The sequence below is a fragment of the Dermacentor variabilis genome, chromosome 7, assembly GCF_050947875.1.
Source record: "Dermacentor variabilis isolate Ectoservices chromosome 7, ASM5094787v1, whole genome shotgun sequence".
Lineage (NCBI taxonomy): Eukaryota > Metazoa > Arthropoda > Arachnida > Ixodida > Ixodidae > Dermacentor > Dermacentor variabilis.
The window spans coordinates 98,903,527-98,927,718 of NC_134574.1; the positions used below are offsets into that span (position 1 = coordinate 98,903,527).

Genomic DNA, 24,192 nt, shown 5'->3' on the forward strand with positions numbered 1-24,192 from the left:
GAGCGCATTGCACTGTGTGCGCCGAGCTCGAGATGCGCCAAAGGATCACAATGTACACCCAGTGTAGTATCTAAGGAAAGCTTCACTTTAACGGAAGATTTGCATATGTTGCGTTGATGATCTAATATTTTTGCCCCATACGTTTGACGAGTACTACACTGGCCTTCGCCTCGTTTTCGACTACATCGACAAAGGTGGCCTGGTTATTGGTATATTGCAGGATGGCGCGGCAGAGAGAATGCGGAAGCATGAAATGTGACTCAGCACAACAGCCGATGCAGTATTCACCAAAGCTGACGCGGTGCACAGTGTTGGTGAGCTTGAGATGTGGAAGTGAAAAAAAAAACAAGCAATACTAACCTATTTATTTCCGCCCTCGGAAAATAATGTAGGATGTATTGATATGTTAATACTATCCTAAAGGAAAAAAAACATTCTGTCACAGTACTGCTCTCAGAACACAGAAAGGGTGGGCGATTAAAATATGCAAAGATTGTATTGCATTGTAAAGCAAGGGCTTAAGTCCGCTGTAAAAGATACATGGCATGATAAAATAACGTATTCTAGAGCTGAATGCCCCAAGTGAAGAAACGACGTTTATAAGCTTTGGCTGAAGTTTAGCATGTACGGTTTGTAACACTGCCAATCAGTAGTACTTCTGGTCCTCAGGTGCTGCATCCGTCTTGTTACTGCTACTAGCTCGAGAGCGACAGGATGCTCCTGCCCAGCAGGTGCCGGGACGGCAGAGCGAAAGTGCTCTGATATGCGCCAGCTCTATAGGCAGCTTCGGGTCCGCGGCCGCTGCGTGATGTCAGTAGTTGAGTAGTTCAGGCTCTCCCAGCTATGAGAGTGCTCGCAGGAACCATAGCTTGAATGCGCTCCGTGTTCTTCCGTGATGGCGACGAAATGAAGACGATCCTTGTTGGTCGATAACATTGCGTAAGCCGATGACTAACAGGTCACATTTGTGAGTAATTGTAAGCGTCTTCGTACGAACGGAATCACCGACAGAAGTATCCGGCACCTTTGCAGCTCTTCGAGCATTCGTTTGCTTTTTGCTGTATTCTTGGCTGTACCTCCCCCGCTCAAGGAGGCGCAGTAGCCCAGCAGAAGGCCGTTGAAGAACGTTGGCGACGATACACCTGCAACATCAATAGATGTTCGGTGCAGTTTTCGTTGTGGTTTTTCAGTATCCTAGCGTGCGGCGTTTAGTGTTGTATGCCGAGATATTCCGCTACAGCTTAAAGTAGAGAGTGTTGCTTGCTCCAGTAAGAGAGGGAGAGCTGTGCAACTTGCAATAAAGATTGACGGCACTGTTGAGTTGCGTGATAACAGCATTGACTTCGCGATAATTGACCGAAGAGCTTTTCATGCAGATACTATGTTCCTAAATGAAATCTACGAACTCTCGCCTGTCGCGCGTTGTCGCAAACAAGCCTGTAAGGATAACCTTCATGTTCCCGCCATTCATGTTCTCAGGCCATTTAGAAAGATAGTCGTGTGTAGTGTAGTGTAGTGTAGTAGTGTGTGTGTGTGTGTGTGTGTGTGTGTGTGTGTGTGTGTGTGTGTGTGTGTGTGTGTGTGTGTGTGTGTGTGTGTGTGTGTGTGTGTGTGTGTGTGTGTGTGTGTGTGTGTGTGTGCGTGTGCGTGCGTGCGTGCGTGTGCGTGTGCGTGTGCGTGTGTGTGTGTGTGTGTGTGTGTGTGTGTGTGTGTTAATGAAATTAATGAAATTGGTTTGTTTCGTTTACTAATGTTTAGAAAATGCGTGTTCTTAACTGTTAAATTTACCATCTGAAGTTAAAGTGTATATACATTTTCCTATAATAAATCATTACGTTTTTTGTTATTGGCGAATATGCAGTATAACTGTTGGTAACTGTGACTGTCATTGGTGCTAGGGACGTGGCCAGTGTAATTACTATTGGGCTTTGCCTCGGCAACGGCAATGGCGTATTTTCAAATAAATAAATGGTTGTAGGGACAAAAATCGTCACGCGTAGTTTGCCAGGTGCGGGTTAGAATGCAGTTTGAAAGTGCAGTAAAATGTTACAGTATAATGCAATATACGGAAATCAATATGTGCAAATAAAGCTGGAAAGCCACATGAGGACGTGATCGAGGTTATTGTGGTATTTACCTGCGTAACCCTCTCCCTTCGCCAATGACGATTGAAGCGTCGAATTCCATCATACGGGTGTAAGGCAGTGATTGCTGTAAGTAGTGTGAAAAACTCGACATACCGCATGCCAAACTTGGAATTCACGAGCTGCTTTCAATATTAAACCATAAAATTATGATGTGATAATTTTTGTCATGAATGCTCCGAATTGCCCGGTGTTCTTGTCCAGAAAATAAGGCCCTTTTGTTTCGATCTCCCGAAATAAGAACACTCGAAATAATGCCCTCTACAAATAAAAAGACAAGCATAAAAAGATATTTGAAGCAATGTCTGAGAACGACATCGTGCCAATTTTTACATTTTTCTTGTGTGTCTCATCTACCTCGATGTGCCAAGAGCGCCATTTTTGGCCGTTCCAAAACAAAGAAGGCTAAATATAAGTAGCATCAGGAGGTTACACGGGAAGACCTCAGTTACATTTCCGTAAGCATAGACTTTCTTAGACCTGACATAGCACTGTACTCTTATAAAGACCACACCTCCGGACAAAAACATTTCAAGCAGCTTCTACTTCTGCCACAGCACTCAGCAGCAAAATCGTGTGAAGAGTCTTCCTGTGGCAAGAGACCTCCCATTCCAATATTATTATCCCGTTGCAGCCCTTATAAGCTTATCGCAATCAGCTGCTCACTACCATTTTGCTCCCGAATACAGAAATCCATGTGAATGTGCAGTAGCAGAGTGCTGCATTCACGACTACTGTCAGCAATATTAATAAACATTGAAGATCTTCGCTGCTCGAGATCTGAGCTCTAAAACCCCTAAACACATTTTCTGTGGAACTGAACAAGTTGAGTGCGCTTATGAGTGGCAACACTGATGGCGAAATAGCATTCAATATGTTGATAATTAAACTTCAAACGTGGGCACGAAGGAAATACAAGGTTTTACCAGCACCCGAAGGACTCATGGCATATAACATATAGCTATAGCTATAATGTCAAAAATGAAGCAAGCAATGCCTGTAAAGATTATTCGAAGTCTCAACTTTTACATCATCACTCCGGTAACTTCATCGTACTGTCTCAGCAGTGAACGTTACTGGAGTCACAAACTCGTCAATAGACTGGTTATTCTTCACCTGCGCGTGAAGATAAACCTGTTTTACAATGCTAGTTACACCACATATAAGGAACCTTTGTGTTAACGCTACGCCCCAAAAGCTGAAATAATAGACGCAAAAACTGATGCACATATAAGAAATAGTTTATTAGGAAGTGATTGTTTCTTTTTCCAAACTAGTTCTCTCAAAAAAGTCCATTTCTTTAACTTTATTCACACCAATGGCACAAAAAAAACCATATACCATATGCCCGAGTCCAACCTTGTTCATGATTTTGTCGCACTTTGGCATTCGCTGCGTTTACATCTTTCCCGGCATGCAGGCGCGTACACATATTTTTCGGGTACTGTAGGATCTTTTTCTCTCGTCAGAAGGTCCATGATCTCATTGAGACATGTTGGCACGGTCTCTGCTCTTATAACCGAATCCCACACTCGGAACTCCCGAATCACTTTCGGGCGTCTGTTTCCTGAAAGATTTCCTGAATGAAAGGCAAGAAAAAGCAGCACGTAAAAACAGCAAAAAAAGCACACACACAAGCAAGGATTGTAAAACAAAACTACAAGCATTGTCATAAGATACTGTCAACAAACGCCGCGAGATCAACTACAGAACTTGTATTCTTGGACAAGTGTTCGCCTCAGTGAACGAGCTGAATCTTGTAAACCGATGCAAAAGCTGTTCGTAAATGTCCTCGATTGATTGAGTCTAACGCGTGCATTTCCCCGCATGAAGTGACTCTACATCCTCTGAACCATTTGCGAAGGTTATCATATGCCGTCCCCTGAGTGCATTCTTGATCACTAAATCACTTGAGCACTTGAGCCTAAATTCTAAGCCAGTAACGTTCGCAGTAAATTGAGTAGCCGTCACACATGCATACATGGAACCAAGAGACGAAGACTCAGACGCTATAGCAGATACATCCAAGAGTCACCCCACTTTTTTATGTTCAACTAGCTATTCAAACGTATATTGCATGCTACAATAGTGTTGTCATTTCTATTGAAACGCTGCTGTTTAGGTGAAAGTATTTTTATGGCACTATATCAGAGGCGACGGGTGCGTACGTGTTAATCAGGGAGTAGCTAAACGACAGACTCGCTCATTAGTTTTTTTTATTATTACTGCGAAAGCATTGTATGGCTCATGAAGCGGGAAATCCGACGCTGGTGTGACCGCACGATGATCCGAAAAGGCTGCAAACTCACGACCTTTAGGGTAATTGAGCCCACGACCTTCGGCGGTAATTAAGGTGAAGCTAAGGCACCATTAATTGAGATAGAGTTAAGGCAATCGAGCCCAAGACCTTTAGCGGGAATCAGACCCTCGACCTTTGGTGTTAATTAAGGCACACTTAAGTAAGATATAGTTAATTGAGTCCTTCAAACCAATGACCTTTGTGGGACTTGAAATCACGACCTTTGCGCCTAATTAGGGCGAAGTTAGATTACGTGTTCTAAAAGAACAAAGGCATCGCGTGGTTTGGCTCATTTATACCATTTTTAAATCCACTAGATGTGAGAATTGACTGAAAATCTGTGCGAATTGACTAAAAAACAAGGTAAAGATCAAGGTATAAGTGGGAGCCAGCGTTTCGTCAAGTAGACTTCTCTTTTTCAAGGCTTAAAAAAAGAACATTGGCTCCCGCTTTTACCTTGTTCTCGTTTTGCTCATCGTCTTGAATTTCCACCTCCTACCTCGCCCTTTATGTTTTCTTCTACTTCACGCAACACATATGTTTCCTTGCCCACGCGCTATCACTGACGCGGCCGGTGTACGTCAGTTTCTCTCTCTCTCTCTCTCACTCTTTCTTTTCGCGTACGCAATTCAGGCACCTTTCGAGAAAACAGTTAAAGACATAATCCAAGCTTTCGCAGAAGAGATCTCGATTATACAGTAGAAGCGCTTCTTCTGAAGAGTTCGTGGTGCCACTTCCTTGTCGATGCGTACAGTTCAGTAAACGATAAGCACTTCTTTATCAAGCAGCTTATCTATGTTTCGCTTACAGTGAGGGTATTCTAGAGGCCCTCAATGGACCCGAGTGCCACGAAGCTGGAGAAATTAACTCTGCTCCTCGGTAATGGGCTTAACAAATGCCATCTATATATCTGAATGCCGTGAGCAAAATACCGCTCAGTTATCGCTAGTCACTGAGTCACGCCAAGTTGCTGTCACTATAGGACAGGATTGGCGGTGGCGTTCGCCGACGTGTCGAACAACTAGTGCGTTATGTGCATAGAAAACCTGCGGAAATGTAACTCCTTCCCTCATTTGTAATACATTTTTATGCAAACCAAAGCTATACGATTTTCTTGTTCCTACTGGCAGTTTTATTTTCGTACTTCAGTATACTTATTGGGCGTGACGCATGTCGATTGCGAGCGCTGAAGCACCACATACCTTTCCTCGGCTTCTTTTTGGGGTTACTGACCGGCTTTACCGAAAACAGGGCGCACTTTCGGTCTTTGCTTTCGTATTCTATCGTTTCCGTGGTGATCGTACGGCATCCTGCTGCAGAGAGAACACAAACAGTGTACTAGTAATTTTTTAAACGAAGTGTAATGCACTATCTCAATGCTTAGCATGAATCGGCACGACAGCTTGAAAGGACGTTTAAAAATGCTTTTCGCTGAAAGGTCGCCCATAATTTCCTTTATGAACGGCGTGTCCGGCTCATCGCAACGCTTAGGTGGGTGTTTCTGTTCTCACGCGCTGTGTGAACAGCCATATATGGTCACACTTCGTGCGATAGTTATTTCGGGTGGCCGAATTAGCGAAGCCATATTACTCCAATGAACGCCCCCGTCTCCAAGAATAGCAACATTCTAAATTAGCAACAATGAACCTAATTTTTTTATTAGATCTCAAAGAAAGAAGAGAGAAATGCCCAGGTCTAACACAGCATTGTGATCTGAATGACGTGAATTTTGTTAGAGCTGGCGAGCTGGCAGAACTATATGCACCCGAGCTTTCGTTTGCCTTTACACATCTTTCTCATCTCTCTCATTCGACTGCAGATGTACACTTAAGCGATGACAGGCCAGTGAACCACTAGATTCCTAAGATTAATTATCTCTCTCTCTCTCTCGGTTGTCGTTTTTTCGGGTAGTTTCACATACGTTGGGTTCACAGATTCGACCACTTTGGGAAGCTCCCTGAAAACACTTATATTCGTTGAACACTGGAGGCTTTGGTTATTTGTTATGGCTACCGGCATAGAAAAAGCTGATTGTAAGTAACATTGTGTGGTTACTAAGGAGAATGGAAAGGAAAATTCTGCACAACAACTTGCCTTGGCGGGAAACATCCATAGTATCAAGTGGGCTTCCTTCTTTGTAACGGGAAGTTCTAAAGTTTCCTTTGAGTCTGGTTTCAGGCGACCTAATGCAGTTGACGGAAGACTTTATTTCCGAACTAAATAAATCGACACAATTTAAACTGTACCTTCTTCTTTCTTGCAGATATAGCCTGTCGAACAATGTCGAGCTGTCAGATGTGTCGTAGAAGAAGTCCACTTTGCACGGTTTATTTCCCGGTTCGGTGCTCTTGTACGTCCATATAGGTTCGCTAGTATTCACAAACTGGAAAATTAAACGAGATCTCTTCAGTCAGAATGTCCCGAAAACAGTGGTAAAAGAGGGAGTCCAGCTTCTAATATTTTTCAAAATTTTGTCATCCGGTGGCTGAAGCCCCGCTGAGCCCCTTATAAGCGTAACACTGGTTCCGATACGTTATTTTGCTTGCTGACTGGGTCGAACGAAACCACACTCGACATTGGCGGAGTTTGCGCTTCGTAATTTCGCTATTACATTTTCGTATTGTATCTTCTAATGGAATCTTACTGAAGACTAAACGCGCCATCAGAAACGTACTTTTCTGCAAGAAGCATGATGGTTATACGTTTACAAAGGTGTTCACGCATAATAGCGAGAACTCGTAATAGAAAAACAGAAGGTCATGAATTACACGTCTTACCTTAACCGTCATAACACCGTCCATTGAAGCGGCACACCACATCTACGCAATTAAATAACTAGGAAGTTTGAGAACAGCTGCATCAATATTTTTAATTCAACTTTAAATGCAGTAATATATATATATATATATATATATATATGTATATATATATGATCAACGAGGTAAATACAAGAAAATATAAGAAATATGCCAGTGTTACTTCGTAAATATCGTATAATGACTCTCCTCAAGGTCGAATACATGCTTCTTTGTTTTAGTATCATACATCTTGCGAATTTCCTCCTCAACGCTATTTAAGTAGACTGTTACAGAGGAGCACGCGTAAAGTGCAAAAAAAGGATAAGCCGGGATAGAAACATTAAAACGACGCCCTTCGGGGACAAGAGCAGTGTGGGCATGGTGGCAGTGCGTCAGCAAACGTGTTGTACAATCTTAATGATTAAAGGAAAACGAGACATCCACCCAATCGTAGCGATTGCTGCGATTGGGTGGTTGTTTCATATTTCTTTAATTAATTATTTATCTCCATCTTGCGGGTTTCCGCAGAACTATTACGTCATTGCTACGATTGGGTGAATGTGTCATTTTTCTTTAACTAGTTAGTTCTCTGCAACTAGCGGGTTTTCGCCGAACTATCGCGTCACGTTGTACAAACCTCTGATATTCCTCGTGCAGGTCACGAAGAGCTTGTTTTCGAAGCGTGCGCAGTCACAAGGGAGCTGGTAGGATCACGGATCCACGTCGGCCCGGCCGGTCAGTTCCCGGCAGACAGTATCGAGGCACCGAAAAGCTGGACTACCTACAGAATCATCGAGCTACCATCTCTCAATTTCGTCGCCAATCCGCACATGCGCACCCGCGCACGTGTGACGTCATCGACCAAAGAACATTTAAACCTGCACCCTGTGCTCTGGCGCTTCAGTGGGCACGGCGGCGGCGCATCTGCACACATGCTTTACAAGCCTTTTATCTTCCCTGTGCAGGTTACTTATCTGCCAGGTACTAAATCATTCAGTAGTAACGATGTAACGATGTTTCTCTGTTGCTTCGGCCATGCCGGCGTTCTCTGAGGGATAACTTGGAGAAAGCTGTTGGTTCTTTGTGTTACTTTGTCAAACTGTTTCCACATTGTGGCGACGTGGAATAACATCCTGGTCCTAATGGTTCTGACGGACGTAATAATGGCGATCGAAATTTCACAGCGCCTAGAAATGACGTGAATGAACAGGGTTCTTTCAGAGATGGTTTATTTGATCGTGAGCTAATTCTTGCAGTTTTTGACGGTCAAAAAAGATGTTATAAGGCGTTCGAATGAGTTCGGTGTGGCTCAAACTGTCATAACCGATGTGCTAACGCAATTTCAGAGCAGGCTCGATTTCTTGGCATCGTGTCTTACACATCTAGCTTCGACCCACGAGAACAAAGAAAATACGTGAAATGACACGGGTACCAAATTCCTCTTCTGCTGATGACGTTGCTATCTTAGATATAGATTAGAGTTAGCTTATGATGAACTCCATTACAATACTCAGAACGCCTTGCGTGAAGTTAGTGTGATGTGGTTAAGATTTAAATGTACGGTGCATGCGGGTATCCTGCTTTTTGTAACATTTAATCAAGAGAAAGTAAATGACCCGAATCCTTGGATAACTCGAAAAATAATACATCTCAAAAGAAATATCAATTGCCTCAAAAAGTCAGGCAAGAAAAATTGTTGAGGGAACATACTTGAACGAATTTCCGTGCTACTCCGCCACATCAAAGATAAAACGAAAGAAGAACGGTGAAATTTTTACGACGTTCGTTTACGCACTCTTCTGATAGAATCTCCAATGCGGGTTTACCTTGCTATAACTCTTGGGACATCAAGTACTGACACCTTTAATATAAATGACACGTGCACCTCGGATGCTAGCGTTACCTGTGATGTTTTTAACGAACATTCCGAATCCGCCTACACTTGCGATGATGGAGAAAGACCGGTATTTCTTAAATATAAGACACGCACTCCCATCGAGGAGTTAGAAATCTCGGAAGCCGGTGTTCTCGATCTTCTTCTACAAATAAATGAGCCGAAGCCTGTTGGCGCTGACAACATACCCAACGCTCTTCTGAAGCGTTATGCAGAATGGACCGCAAGAATTCTGGTTCTCACATTTCACGAATCGCTTTCCTCTGGTACTTTAAGACTGGATTCAATCTAAAATGAAACATCTATTGAAACAAGGTAACAAGCAGATGATCGAGAACTACCATCCAATAGCTCTGACGTGTACATGGTGTAAATTGCTTGAACACACCATTCATAAACGTACAAAAACTTTTCTAGATAAGCAATCATTCCTGTCCCCGTCATAAAATGGCTATAGAATAGGTTTTTCTGCCACAACTCAGCTCATTGAAATATTTGATGACTTCGCTCTGACTATTAATAACAGAACGCAAATGGATGCAATCTCCTAAGACTTGGCCAAAGTCTTCGATAAGCTCATCCATTCCAAAGGGTTTGGAAGTTACGTCTTACGTCAAAAAATACACAGCTCTATAACGGGGCCAAGTCTTATACTGCTTCAAGACAGCAGTACGTCCTTTTTGTATAACACAACCTAGAAAATGCTCCAGGTGGTCTCAGCCGTACCACAGGGTTCAGTGCTTAGCCCATTGTTATTGTTGCTTTGCATTAATGACATACTTGACAATATAACAGACCCTATCTGATAGTGTGCGGACGATTGCATCGTGTATTAAGAGGTTTCTGTTAATCTTCAGCAAAAGCTCCAATAAGAAGCAGACAAATTGATGCATTGGTGTGGGGCTAAGCAGACGTTTGTTAATTACCAGAAACGTGCAATTATGCTTGTGAATAATAAGAAACAACCTTTAACTTTTTCTCACAGAGCGAATGGCAGCGTACTGCGTCGTATTGGGGATTTTAAATACCTCGAGCTGCAATTCTGTGACGATCAAATGGGATCACCAACTTACTCGCATGTGTGATAAGGCAGTGACTAAACTTTATTTCTTGAAAGGTTCTCTTCATAACGCTTCAAGCCGCACTAATCTTCTTGCATTCAAATATTTACATTATGCAAACGGGACCCCGTTACAAAAGTCGATGTAAACAAATTAGACAGCGTACAAAATAAGGCATTACTCATTTTTCATAGCTATGGACGAGCATTGTTTTCACAACTAATGGTGAAAACTCAGACGGCTATGAGAGATGAATCGCGCGGGCCATTTGACTTTTATGTTTAAGATAGTCAAGGGACTGCTGAATAGCCAGAGAATGAAATATGTTAAATTTTCTTCAGGATACACTGCTCGGCACGGACATCAATTCACATTAGCTACCTTTAAATACCAAAACAACACCCTTATGTCCTTTTTCTTTCCACAAGCAGTAATGGAGTGAAGTAATCTTAATGCTCATATAACCGAGCAAAATGAATTAAAGAAATTTGAGGATATTTGGGAAATATCAGGTGCTTTTCCTATGTGTACCAGTTTTTTGGTTTCTATTGTTATTTATATTGATTTTTTTCCTTTACGGGGATGGTATCTTATTAATATATACATATATATTTACTGTTCGAGAAAAGTTCAATTTGCATATTCCTAATGTATTCATTATGTTCTTTGTACCACCCTGCCACAACCCCTATCATTGAAGTTAGCAGCAGTTGAAATAAATAAATAAATTGCCATGAAGGTAGAGCCATCTCCGTGAGAGTAACCCTGAGAGCCTTTATAAGATCCCTCGTTACGCATACGTCACGAGCTCGTTCTTATACTTGATCTGCCTCTCTAATGCGCATTGGCATTTCCCTAGTAAGTATATCGTATAGTGTAACAGCAATAAAAAATAGAACACGAAGGCAGAAAAACCTATGGGACTTGAATATGTTGACTTGAAAAGTAGACTGAATATGTATGCGCGCAGAGCACCTGGGGCGGCGAAGGGGAACCGGTCTCTGTGGCCGGTTTCCAACGGTCCTTGTGGGAAGCTGGAAACGGGTTGGTGGGAAGTTGGTGGGAAGTGGTCCCTGCGGCCGCCCTAGGGGCTGTGCAAGCGAACATATTCAACTGCTACAGTAAAAAGTACAGCGTCGAATTACTCACACAAGGTAGCTTCGAGTTTGATCTGCACATCAAGCAACATAGTCTACTGTCTAGAATGCGCCGCTTGTAGCAAAGGAATACATACGTGAGACTGGACAGCAAATTCATACAAGACTCAACGGTCGCCACGTGAATACAACACAGAATTTACCTAAAGCAGTAGCCGGCCACTTCAATGAACATGGTGAGATATTCGACAAAGCCAAGGCGCTATACGCTACAAACAGATTTCCGTTCACCTCGCGAAAGCAAATATACGGAATCATTTCTCATACACAAGTTTAATTTCCTACACCCAACGGAAATTAATTTGGTACCTGGTGACTTAGAATCTTCAAAAGCGGTAACTTAAATCTGAAATTCTCGTATCGTCAACCAAGACACAAAATTCATTGTGCCACCAGCTAACCTTAATTCTTAACCTCACCTATTCCTCCATATCGATTTTTTTTCCTACATAGTTTTCAATTTATTATACTCTTTCATGCTTTTACGTTTATATCAACTATACGACCTCTTTTTGCCAAGTACTCCTGCCACCGCCCGCATCTGCTCACGTCACCCTCCTATTTGTTGTTCCGGTCTCGGTTCCCCCTTTTTTTGTCTGTTTTTTATTATATACTCTTTTTGAAACACCCTCACCAACACGTTCCAAAGTCCCAGACTTTTTCGGCGCCTCCGTAACGGCGCCTCCGTATACCTCCGTAACGACACCTACGTCGAGCAGCTACTGAGGATAACGTCCCTTGAAAGACCGTGCCGCTTGCCTTCCATTTACCCCCTGCATTGCACCCCAGACTCCTTGACGCCATCTTAACTCCTTCAAAATTACTCGACGCATTGCTGCTACGCTAGTAAAGTCAATTTTTTCAAATGAAGTCTTTTTGGGTATTTTTTTTTGTTACTCGCGCACTGACTGCCTGACCGGCTCTTCTGAAGCCACAGAAACATGCCACCAACGCCACCTCTGAATGCTCCCTAACTTCTCGTTTTCTCAACACCCTCCCATGTCCTCCTTTTTCTTGTTCGTCTTTTTTTCCTTTTGGTGTCTTCTTTTTTCTCTCTCTCCTTTTCTTCCTTCTTTTTCTCCCACCTTCCCACTCTCCCGCTCTTGTTCCCTCCTGTTAGGAACCACGCTCATAGACGCTAAGCGACAGTGCTCATTCTCTTTGAAGTCTTTCCCTTTTGCAAACAGCCGCCACCGACAGCAACCGAACGTGACGTCGCTGTGCTAACCCTTTAGAGCTAACATGCTGAAGAGGACGAGTCCGCCTTTGGCAAAGATAGGTCCTCCTATCGAAACGTTGGCCAGCCTTTCTGAGGCACCTTATCGCTGCTTATAACCTTTATCCTACAGTGTACTATTCCATCAGTCAGGCCCTTTCTTGATTTTAGATATTATGGATGGATATCATGGAAGCGGTGCTCTATTCTGAGTATTTCTGCTAAGCAGACAAATATTTCGCTACTGCTTGGCTTAAATTTTGCAATTGCAAAATGTGTCCTGAAGTTAATAGTATAAAAAAGGTAATTAGCTAAACTATTTACTAAGTGAACAAGACTGTGCAGTTTATCGCGAGGTTAACGTTCGCTTCTTCGGGTTACTCACCTAAACGGGCTGCATCGCGCTGCATGCTTCATGCGATATTTAAAAGAAATGTGTTCTTAAAAAACAAAAGAAAGAACACCTGCTATATCTTGATGAATCATGCGATCTCCAGACATGAAATTCTGTGTGCTGTGTTTATTCGAAAGCATTCCGTTGCAAACATGTTTTCGTATACTTATCTTAATTTAAATATGGGGCAGCAAATAGATGGCGGCACACTTTTGTTCCACCGTAAATGAAAATGACCATACGAAATTAAGAAAGGCACCCCGCAGCGCCAGGCTAGTTGACGGCTCGTCATTCAGAGTACAAGCACAAGACAACAGACCGATGATTGGCTGATTAACGACACTTAGCTAATGCAGCAAAGCAACGCAGGGTCTACGAGAGACACCGTATTGGAGGACCCCCCAGTATTATTCCGACCAGCTGGAGTTATTCAACGGGCACCTAAATGTAACCGCACGAGCATTTCTGAATTTCGCCGTTACTGAAATGCGGCCGCCGCGTCAGCGATTGAGCCCGTGACCCTGTGCACAGCAGCAGAGGGCCGTAGCCATTCCGCCGCATCAGCCGTTCACACGAAGAGGCGAATAGTCGGAGCATGTGGCTGGTTGCTTGGGCGTCGTTGGCTTCATACGCGCTCAATTCGGACGCTAAATATGAACAGGAAAAACGTGGGACGACGCACACGTACGCCGCGCTTTGTGCCTTAAAACGATAATCTTAATGCCGGCGTGCGTAAAAGGACCTGCTATACACTGCGTACCGTGCGTGTATACAGATGCTGCTGCACAATCTGATATGTCACTCGCAAACCTCTCGTTCGCGCTGTCCGAGCCAACAACAAGGCAAATTTACCGCGGCAATGTCGATGTCACTAGCTTTCGCCTCCTCCTGCGCATCACTCAAAACGCACCAGTGGCTTGCGGCGACCACCAGCAGACAGAAGGCCATAAGCGGCACGTTTCGCCTCTCCGCCATGTTTACTGTTTCAAAAGTCGTTCCCACGGTGTACGAGCAAATGAAGGCTTCCTATTGCGGGTAGCGGTTCAGGGATCGTTTTCACAATCTGCAAGAAGAATGTGCGCATACGGGTAACGAAATAAAGACTGCACTTTCTTTTGGTGGACATATTAGAAGTTATCATGTGGTTTCACTCCTAAATTACTCGTTACACTAAGGACACACGTCGTTGTGCTTCTAATGATTTCGCAGCGCTTGTATCTTACCATAGCGACAAATGAGTTTTTATCCGTGCCATATGCACTGCAAATGCCTTCGAAGCAGATGTTTGGTTGAATTTCTTTGTACCTCTTCTTACCCGGGTACACCTCCGTGCCCTAAGCGAATTTTCTCGTGTGCCCTTAACCGTGCTCTAAAAGCTAATTGTTCAAAAATAATTACCTTACAGGCGTTTCACCTTACATTTTCTAGTAAATCAACGCGTTTTTGTTGGATTAGTGCACAAATTATATTTCCGGACTTCTTCGCAGTTACATCGTCGTTGGTGGCTTTAGGAATTCTGATAATTGTCTTTGAAATTCGTCAAGTTGTTCTGGAGTATCTGAACCTTTAACCACTTTACTTTTGACGCACATAAGTTTCGGAGAGTTTAAATTACAGTACGTGCTTGTACTACGTCAAGTCAGGCTATGGAAAAGGGCACCCAGGCGCAGAGTATCAAGTTAATGACCTGCGCCTCAGGAACGAACACATTCGCAAATAAAAGAAGGTCAACACAAAGAATTAAATTAGTGCTCTTGAGTTGCTTTTTGGAAAAGATGCCCAAGTGCCTCACTTAGCATTGGAGAAATGCGTATAAACTACACATACAAAGTTAATAAACCTCACAGATTTTGAAGCATCTCTATACAAGTTACAATTTACGTCAAATACCTTTTACACTGGTACCGCACGCTTCTTTAAAGTGGTCGTGAGGATCTGCTCATTGTAACCTTCCTGCACCATGCACATTCTATCTCTCTGAAAGATTGAGTCTAGTACGCTTTTACCAAACTGGGCAAGAAATACTGAGCGAGGTGTCCCTGGAGCCTGCTGTGACCTAAAGAGTTATTACAGTTGCAATGGGAATGGAGTTACAGCAATGGGATTTATCTAACCATAATGCGCATGTCGGCTGGTTTGCAAGTTTCTTCCAGCTTCTAGTTTGGTCAGCACTCGAAAACACTTGGACAAAGCAAACTCCGAGAACCTCGACGGTTATGTCGTCTCTGGTACGCGGAATCCAAGTTCTCGAAATGAACAAATTCAATTTGCTTCCAATCTCGTTGGGGTATTTACCTTTTCTTAACTATAATTGTATATACTTCTACTACAAATATCTTTTCGCACTCCTATCTTTCTCGAGTGCCTATGTTTTCTGCAATATCTCCTTTTGTTATGTTCAGCCCTTAATGAATCTATCATTGTATTCCTTCTCTTCGAAAGCTGGCAATTCCTCGGCGCAATTCTGCATCCCCTCCCTTTTCACCATAGAGCATATGTATCTTTTTTTTTCTACCTCATCTTCTCACCTTTTCTCTTACTTCTCTTTACTTTGACCCCCCCCCCCCCCCCGGTTCGTGACCTGTCTCCCTCCGTTTAGTTTACGCCTGCGTCTCGGTACAACACCACCACCACCATCACGACTAACATGGCCCAACATTATCGCTGGTGTGAGCGTTAAGTGGTCATATATACATTAACCTTAACAACGATATACTAACATAGAGAAAGAGAGCGCAGGACACAGGGTCCAAATCCGCTTAAACGACGGCCTGTGCGCTTTCCACTCACCAATCGTCCACAGGGACCGCAGGCTTGCTGCTGCAGCCCGGCGATTCGCGCGGTCCACAAAGAACGGCGCTTTATTAAACGCACGCAAAACAAACTCGGAGTTCTCCGGGATGTACGTCTGCAGCCACGCACTTGACTCTCGAGCATTTGAGGCACCGCATTCATCCAGCTCCCACTGCAATTATCGATGTCCTGTCCGTGACTCTAGCTCCGCTGCAAGCAACAACCTTCCTGACAGCCATTCACCCACCGTTTACATTCTTGCCGCTTGTAGTTTCCCCAAGCTTATTAAAGGTCGCTTAAACTGCCGCCATATACCTCTGACAAGGATAATGCTCCTCATCGCCTTTGGTATTTCCATGACCGTGCCAATTTGTTTTAATGCGAAAGCCTTAAATCGCTACGTTTGAGGGTCGCGTTGTGAGGTACAGAAAACGTCACGGGACCCAAGGAAGGCCAGAAGCGAATCAAACCATGTCCAGTCGTGTACAAGATATGAGTAATGATTGGATAGTTAATTCATTATTGATTGGTGGTTGGATTAAGGTGTATTAGCGTGGATTAGAAGGATGAAGGTGGATTAAGGTGATCAGGGTGTATTAAGGTAGATTAACGATGATTAAGGTTGATTGAGGTTGACTAAGGTCGATTATGGTTGCTGAAGGTGGACTAAGCAGAATAAAGGTGAATTCAGGCGGATCACAGCAGGCTTTACAAGGCTTGCGCCTTCGCGTCCCTCAGTCAATGGCTAAACACAAACGAGCTTTTTTTTTCTTCTTTCGTTTCTGTGTCTTTCATTTTCCTAATTTGGTTACCTTCGGATGGAAATGTGCCTGTCTGCTGAACTTAAGCAAAAGCGCACTACTGTGACATCGCTCTGAGGCCGTTACTGACGCCATGTGCTCACGTAGCACCAGCAAGCTTACACGCTTGGAAACGATTGCAGCGAAGCAAGCCGAGATATGACCTCTTTTGTTGTCATCAATAGCCATTTGTAAAACCATGGCTTTCCCCTGTCACTGCGAATGCGTGCGAGTTCCGTTTGCTTCCTTGTCCGAGCGCCATGTGCATCGGCATTTCCTTCAGGAAATCACGGCTCCCAGCCCACGACCAACGTTATCCAAGCGACCACAAGTTACACTTTTCGCCGAGATCAGCCCAGTGTACTATTGCATATTGTATGTATGTATGTATGTATGTATGTATGTATGTATGTATGTATGTATGTATGTATGTATGTATGTACCTTATATATATATATATATATATATATATATATATATATATATATATATATATATATATATAACGATAAGAATGGCGACTGAGGGGCCCGAATCTTAATAATCGCAATTACCCACTCTATTCATACGAATTCAACAGTTATTGAAGCCGAGGAAATCATCGGAGAAATCGTTTTTGTTTTGAACTGAAGTGTAGGTAAAGGGAATTGAAAATGTCAAAAAAAAACTTGGCACTGGTGGTAGCCAATCCCACCGGCGGCAAGTTCTTTTTCTGCCAGACAAGTACCACTTTTGAGTCACTGTTGAGGTCTGAATCTATCTGCTACCGGTACCAGATTGCTCGGATGGTACGCTTCGACAAGCACTCTCATCTCTTACGTGCGCGCCGGACTCATGGCATGTGTTGGTGAAGGCTGTCCCCAGTGCGCAACAGAAATTGAACCGCCTTCTGTAATTTTCTCGCAGCTAAAAGCGTGCAAAGCGATCTATCGTTCATTTTTGTTGAAAGTTCAGATGCCTTGTATACGAAGCAAATTGAGCTTGCAGAAGCGATGCACAGTAAGCAAATTACGTTTAAGCTCAGAACTAGCATTAGAAAACATGAATTTTCCAATGAAAAAGTCAGCTTTACTGCAGTTGTATTCGACAATGAAGATTCCACTTCTGTGTTTATCGCATTGTTAGGATCTCTCTAACTTGTTCTACTGCTTGATCAGATGGAGCCCTAAACTCTAGCAGCATTGCATATGGAGACATCGAAGGAAAAGAGGCGCTAGTTTTAATAAACTCCATGAAGTTTAGTATACCCGAAGGTTCGAGGCCTGTCGATTAAAACTTGAAATGCTTACGCGTTAGCTCGATGGATAAAACCACAATAATTTGGTCTATTTTATTGGCACCTGACTACAAGAATTCACAAAAAAACTTTACAGACATGCAAGTGCGGACAGCTTGACATCACTCTTGTCAATTTCCGTCGGACAGTGTACAGGATTTGAATTTACAAGATGTGGCTCAAAAATTGACTTTCAAGTTGAAAGAGCGTGAGAATTTTTTTTGTTCGTGCGAGATGTTTGACTACATTAAAAAAGCTCGGACTTTGTACGTTGAAGTTCAAGTGTATTTCTTTCGCGCAGAAAGTTGTAGAAATGATTGCACGTGGTGTTAGCCGTCGCGAACATGGCAAACACGTCCCACCCAAGGTCAACTAGCTCTAGCTCGCAGTGCATTCTCTAACATACACCAAGCCTCAATAAGCAAAAGAGACTTGTGGATTTGGACGATTTTCTCGCATACATTTGCTTTAACTACATCTGCAAGAAAAGATGTCGCGGTTTGTTTGGCTTCTTCGCCTTGTATATTAATGTGTTTTGACAGCAGAACATTTTTTTTTCTTTACACTGACATCCAAAGTCGCTGTTGCGGCTCCTGCCTCTAGTGCAGTATTTCTTTCACATATGTCTATTTCTTTCCAAACAGTCCCTCGATGAGATAAGTCTTGAATCTTCTATTCAGTGCATAGTTGACGCCTCTCCTGAGCAGAAATTTGACTGCCTCAGCTGTGACTATTGCGGTGAGAAGCGGTGATGTGTGATGTTTCCTTGGTGATGCTTCGAACACCCTCGTCAACGAAAGCCGAATTATATATTCGGCTTTCGTTGCGCAGCTGTAAAATTCATTTTGCAGCGGCAGTACTCGGCCGTCCTGCTGCTAGATACTACGTCAGACATCAGGTCGTAGATGCGCCTCGGTGCGCAGGTTTTTTCTCACGCAGCAAACTTGTCGGTGTGATTCATACACCGCTAAAGAAAGGCGCAATCTTCAAAAACCACTCACGCGCGTTTCCGCCTCGCCGCATCATTACACGGCAGAAGATGGGGACAGCAAGGACAAGGAGAGAGGGGGAGGGGTAAATCCATAAATATACCTATGAGGAGACATTGTACGTTTGGTTTGGTTATTCTTCGTAGCTTGTTTAGCACTCAGTTTTGTTTGCAACAATGAATGTAGGAATTTTGTTTTATCAGGCGAAACAGAAATGCCATCAAGAAATACTGACCTCGCAGCAGCCAGATTCAGCAATCAACCACCAGCGAGTGGTCTATTCGACCGCATGCCCAGTGGCTCATGTTGCAGGCTAGGTAGGACGCGCTCAGGTTTTATATGTTGTTGCTGTGCGACAGAGCCGAACGCTGCTTACCTTGTGTGATCGGACGGGAACCGGCTCACTCGGCATGTTATGGTCGACGTTTAAGGCCTAAAGACGCACATATTTCTGCGACTTTCGTGTTATGGTGCAACCATGGAGACAGTCATGAAGAAAATTAAACAAATACTGCCATGCGCTCAACAATTTGAGCATCGGGCTTCTGCGCAGGGGGCAACCGGGTTCGAAACCAAGTATCAAAAATGTGATTGCTTATATATATATATATATATATATATATATACATATATATATATATATATATATATATAATGTCAAAGTTACATATGTTGTGGCAGGATTTCTTCTAGTTGGGGGATCGCGGAGAGAGAGATAATCAACTTTTGTTGCTGAGCCCTTAGTGACGGTTGGTGCGCGCTGGCACCAGATGGGGTGGAACCTTCTTCTCAGGTCCCATATGCGTCCAGCAGTTCCTGGCCCCTAGCCGCCAGCGCGAGCTGGGTCGGTAGGTCGGGGCTGGACAACAAGGTCTCCCATCGCTCGTGGGGGTTGGGGCTGGGGAGGGTGGGGGGTAGGGATGGTGGGGGGGGGGGTTTCTTGAGCTTAGTGCACTCTGCAAGGATCTTTGCTAGAGTGCCTTTTGACCGTCTGCAAAAAGGGCATGAAGTGTCATGCTCTGTTGGGAACATCTTGTGCAAGAGCACGGGATGCGCTAGCGACCCCGCTTGCGTGCGTCGCACGATCGTTTGCTGCATTCGGTTGAGTTGCGGATGCGGACGGGGAAGCCTACATCTGCCGCTTCTGTACATTTGCGTGATTTCTTTGTAGCTTGTCACGGGGTGCGGTAGCTCTGGCTCGTCCTCGGCCCGGACTGACAGTTCTCGGGCATAGTCGTCGGCGAGTGCGTTGCCTTCCACTTGTGAGTGAGCCGAGACCCACACGAGCTCAACGGCCCGTCCCCGCGACTTGCATTTGGTGAGGATCGCTAGTGCCACGGGAGAGATGTTCCCCTTGCGGTAGCTTGCGTAGGCGGTCTGGGAGTCTGTGACCACGGTCCTCACTCCCGGTTGTGCGAGTGCGAGGGCCACGGCCACTTCTTCTGCTTCGGCTGTATTCGTCGTCCGTATCGACGCGCCTGTGACCAGTTTATCGATGGTGGTGACGACCACCGTTGCTCTGGTTCCGTGCTTGGGAAGCGAGGCGTCCGCGTAGAGGACCTCGGGGTCCTCTTCCAGCTGTCGAGCCAGTGCCCTGGCCCGCGCAGAGCGTCTCTGGTTGTTTCTCCCCGGCTGCATGTTCCGGGGGAGGGGCTTGGTCTTAATGTCTCTCCACGTTGTGGGGAGTGGCTCCGTTGTCGGTAGCTGTTCAATTTGCTATCATATCTTGCGTAGGACGGCCCGACCGCGCTCTGTCCGGCTCAACCTTACTCTCTGGTGGGATAGGTGTGCTTCCACCAGCTCTTCCACCGTGTTGTGGGCACCCATTTTCAGCAGCTTCTGCGTTGACGAGTAGACTGGGATGCCCATGGCGAGTTTGACTGCTCTCCTTATCGTCGTGTTCAGCGTCTCGCGGTTCACCTTCGCAAGCTGGAGGTACGGGGTGGAGTACGTGACACGACGAATGACTGCACAAGGCGCAGTGCGTCTTCTTCTTTGATTCCTCTATTCCGGTTGGTGACTCTCCGGATCATGCTCAAGACTTGCTCGGATGTGGTCTTGATTTTGTTCACGGCTGCGTGCGCCTTGCCGTCGCTGCACAACAGCAGGCCCAGTATCCGGATCTGCTGCGTTGGTTTGATCTCTGTGCCATCGATGGTGATGATTATGTTCGGCGGCGGCTCTTTCTTTGGTCTTCCGGGCTGTACCATAAGCAGCTCCGATTTCTGTGGAGCGCAGCTCAGGCCGCAGGTCCTGGCATGCGGCGTTCTGGCTTCACTGTGCGCCCGCGCAGTCGATAGCGGTTAGGACAAACAGACATCAAAGTGGCGAGAGTGACACTAAAGATCTTTCGCTTTAAAATTCAATGTTTTATGCTTTGGTAGTCCGCCGTGATGGCAGCAACGCTTTCTCTTGAGGCACTACTATGTCTTCGCCGCAATTCAAGAAAGCAGTACTGGGAGAAGTCCTCTTGTGAGAACAGCCTCGCAGTCAGGGCCATTCGCGCTATGAAGACTGGATGAACGGGTCTGCCTTAGTCGTATTGCTGGAACAACAGTCTCATCCTTACTGACTGTTCTACAGGGCACCTCCGTGTGTCGTAAAATGGCGACTTTTAACTGCGCCTCATTGTATCGATTTCATTGTTTCCTTTGCACAGGTCGCACAAACCCGCCATAGGATATCGCCAATAATTCGATGGATTTCCCAAAGTGCGTTCGAGAGCTTTAGCAAATAACAGAAACTGATCTGCTGGGGAAAGAAGATTTAATGAACATTCAGACTATAATCGAATACCTTAGTGGAGATATCTTACTGATTTCTTACATATCGGTGTAGCATTCCCGCGTGGTCATCTAGCACGCCCGTAGCGTTAACTCGCAAGCGCGATGAAGTATTTGGTCACATGATCTAGCAACGTTGTCGCAGCCACCACTCTCAGAAATTTCAAACTTGGCGCTACAAACATTACAGGTGTTGCCTACGTGGCTTCAGTAGAGTGATGCCGCTCATAGCGAGCATGCTGTAGCTAACGAGTGCAGAAAGCGGTCTTGTGTGCGCTGTATACATTTCCTTGTACATGTATAGCCTGAAAGGTGATTCAAAGCTAGCTGTAGCACATAAGTGTTTAAAATTAGTGTCAAATATAAGCAAATGATGTGCCTTACCACGCAGCGTCCAAATTCTTAGGGGAGATTGATGCGAAAACATCTTAAGTACCTTACGACTGGGACTGTCCACTCACAGGCATTCGTTACCTAGCGGCAAGCAGCAGTAAATTCTTCATTTCCGAACGCATTTGACCGCGTCTGTAGCCTGAATCATGCCGGTAACTGCTCTTTGTCAGTCTTTAACTAAATGAACAAAAATTTTTAGGGACAAGACATACATGCACCAGATGACGCAGAACAACTGTGCGCCAAAAACTAACACCGCAAAACTGTAACACCTAGTGTTCTTGGTAGAAAACAAGAAAAATTAACGCAATATTGCTAAATTCTGCTAGTAAAATACTGCCCAGAACCGGGCACACCCCACAAAGCACAACGGGTGGAGCAACCCACAGCAATGCGGCGCTCTTGTGATCGTTCAGAGGTCGGCGATGAGGAGCGCTGGGTCTCATACTGGAGGTCGCTTGCTGATAGTATCGTATAACTTTCTGAATTTCTTGAGACGCACGAATGGTCCGTCGGTGTAGCACTTCTTCGAGATGTCCGTCAGGTGCACGTTGAACAGGAACCACGTGAACTTGGCCCGCCTGTTTTTCGCCGCCATGACGTACTCGGCCTTGTCAAGGGTGGAGGGAGAAAGAAGAGGTCCCGCAATGTTACGATAATCAGCACAAGAACGGCCGCTCCGGAATTCGTGATTTAAGCTGCACATTGATATTGTAAGCGCCAAGACACATTTTCGCAACACCGCTTATTGGGCACATCGCCGGCATACTTCATAACAACCATGACCTGTAAGTGCATTTGCAATGGCGTTCTTTTACCTACAGAGAAACTGAAGTGACAAATTTCGCCAGTGCACTCAAATCAGTGTTCAAAAAAGTTTAAGCATCCCTGATTCAGCTAAACTACGTGTTTTCGACCCGCTGCGGTAGTCGATTCGTCACGGCGTTGCGTTAGTGAGTTCAAGGTCGCGGTTTGGATCTTGACCGCGGCGGTCGCATTTTAATGGGGGCAAAATGCAAAAAGCGCCAACATTCTCTATTTCGCTGCACATTGAACAGTCCCAGGAAGTCTAAACTAATGCGAAGTCGCCAACGACGCCGTGCGTCATAATCATATCGTGGTTTTGGCATGTTAAGCCCCATAATTTTTTTTGCACGCTAATAATAATAATATTTGGGGTTTTACGTGCCAAAACCACTTTCTGATTATGAGGCACGCCGTAGTGGAGGACTCCGGAAATTTTGACCACCTGGGGTTCTTTAACGTGCACCTAAATCTAAGCACACGGGTGTTTTCGCATTTCGCCCCCATCGAAATGCGGCCGCCGTGGCCGGGATTCGATCCCGCGACCTTTTGCACGCTAAGCAACCATACTCAGCTGAGATGATGTGTCCTAGTAAAGCAGAGATTAAGTGTGACTTTGTCTACAGCTGCAATGACTTGCCGAATACAATATCACAAAGCACAACCAATAGAAGCATAGAGAAGCGAACAGAATTGCATTGTCGGACGTCCATCAATAAATATACAAGTGTTGAAATAAAAGTGTTTAATTTCAACTAAGCCACAGCCGGTCACAGTAAAGCAAATTATATGGCAAACGCAGCTCAGTATAATTGCGTATATTAATTGATCTATGATACAAACACATACAAAGAAAAATACGAAGAAATATAACAAATTGTAAATGTAACGCGAGACGAGGTATATGAAAAGCGATCCATGTCGCGTTAGGCTGCTCTGTCCTGTGGCCAAAATTTGAAAGAGCAGTCCTGAGTGGGCATGATCCAATGGGTTCCTGAAAAATTAGCATTGGGTGCGCATGAAAAAATTGCTAATGAGCGCTACCAAGTGTCATGGGTTAGAAATTCATCGAAGTGCGCGAGGTTGAAACTAAAATTTGCTGCTCAAAAGGACATAGTCATACAGCAAGAAAAATAGATGTCCAGATAGGAGTATTCATATTCCTGTATATGAAAAGAAAACGGGCTGCTCACTAGTGCAAAAAATTTTGCAAGCTATTAACCTGTACGTGTGAATGGTGATAAAAAAAGGATTCAGCGTTATGTACAGAGATTCAGGACCGCCATACTGGATATCCACCATTTAAAAGAAGACGCCAGGCCTTGAACTATATTGAACGACAGTGATTAGAATAAGCAGAGAAATGCTATATAGTCTAAAGCGCAATGCAC

General features: G+C 44.5%; 1 protein-coding gene and 1 long non-coding RNA gene across 2 annotated transcripts in view; both read right to left on the bottom strand.

The window, feature by feature from the left end:
* Positions 1 to 3,366: 3,366 nt before the first annotated feature.
* Positions 3,367 to 15,969, bottom strand: LOC142587668 (uncharacterized). Its single transcript, XR_012829607.1, has 5 exons — positions 15,754 to 15,969; positions 13,816 to 14,026; positions 6,690 to 6,826; positions 5,646 to 6,626; positions 3,367 to 3,723 (listed from the first exon to the last, which is right to left on the bottom strand). It is a non-coding gene; the product is annotated as an uncharacterized LOC142587668 (long non-coding RNA).
* Positions 15,970 to 21,529: 5,560 nt separating this feature from the next.
* The window catches only part of LOC142588745 (uncharacterized), a 31,087-nt gene continuing 28,424 nt past the window's right edge, over positions 21,530 to 24,192 (bottom strand). Inside the window, exon 8 of the mRNA XM_075700564.1 lies at positions 21,530 to 22,607. Within this exon, the coding sequence (XP_075556679.1) occupies positions 22,440 to 22,607 (168 nt within the window). The 3' untranslated portion in view covers positions 21,530 to 22,439. The remainder of the gene's footprint in view (positions 22,608 to 24,192) is intronic.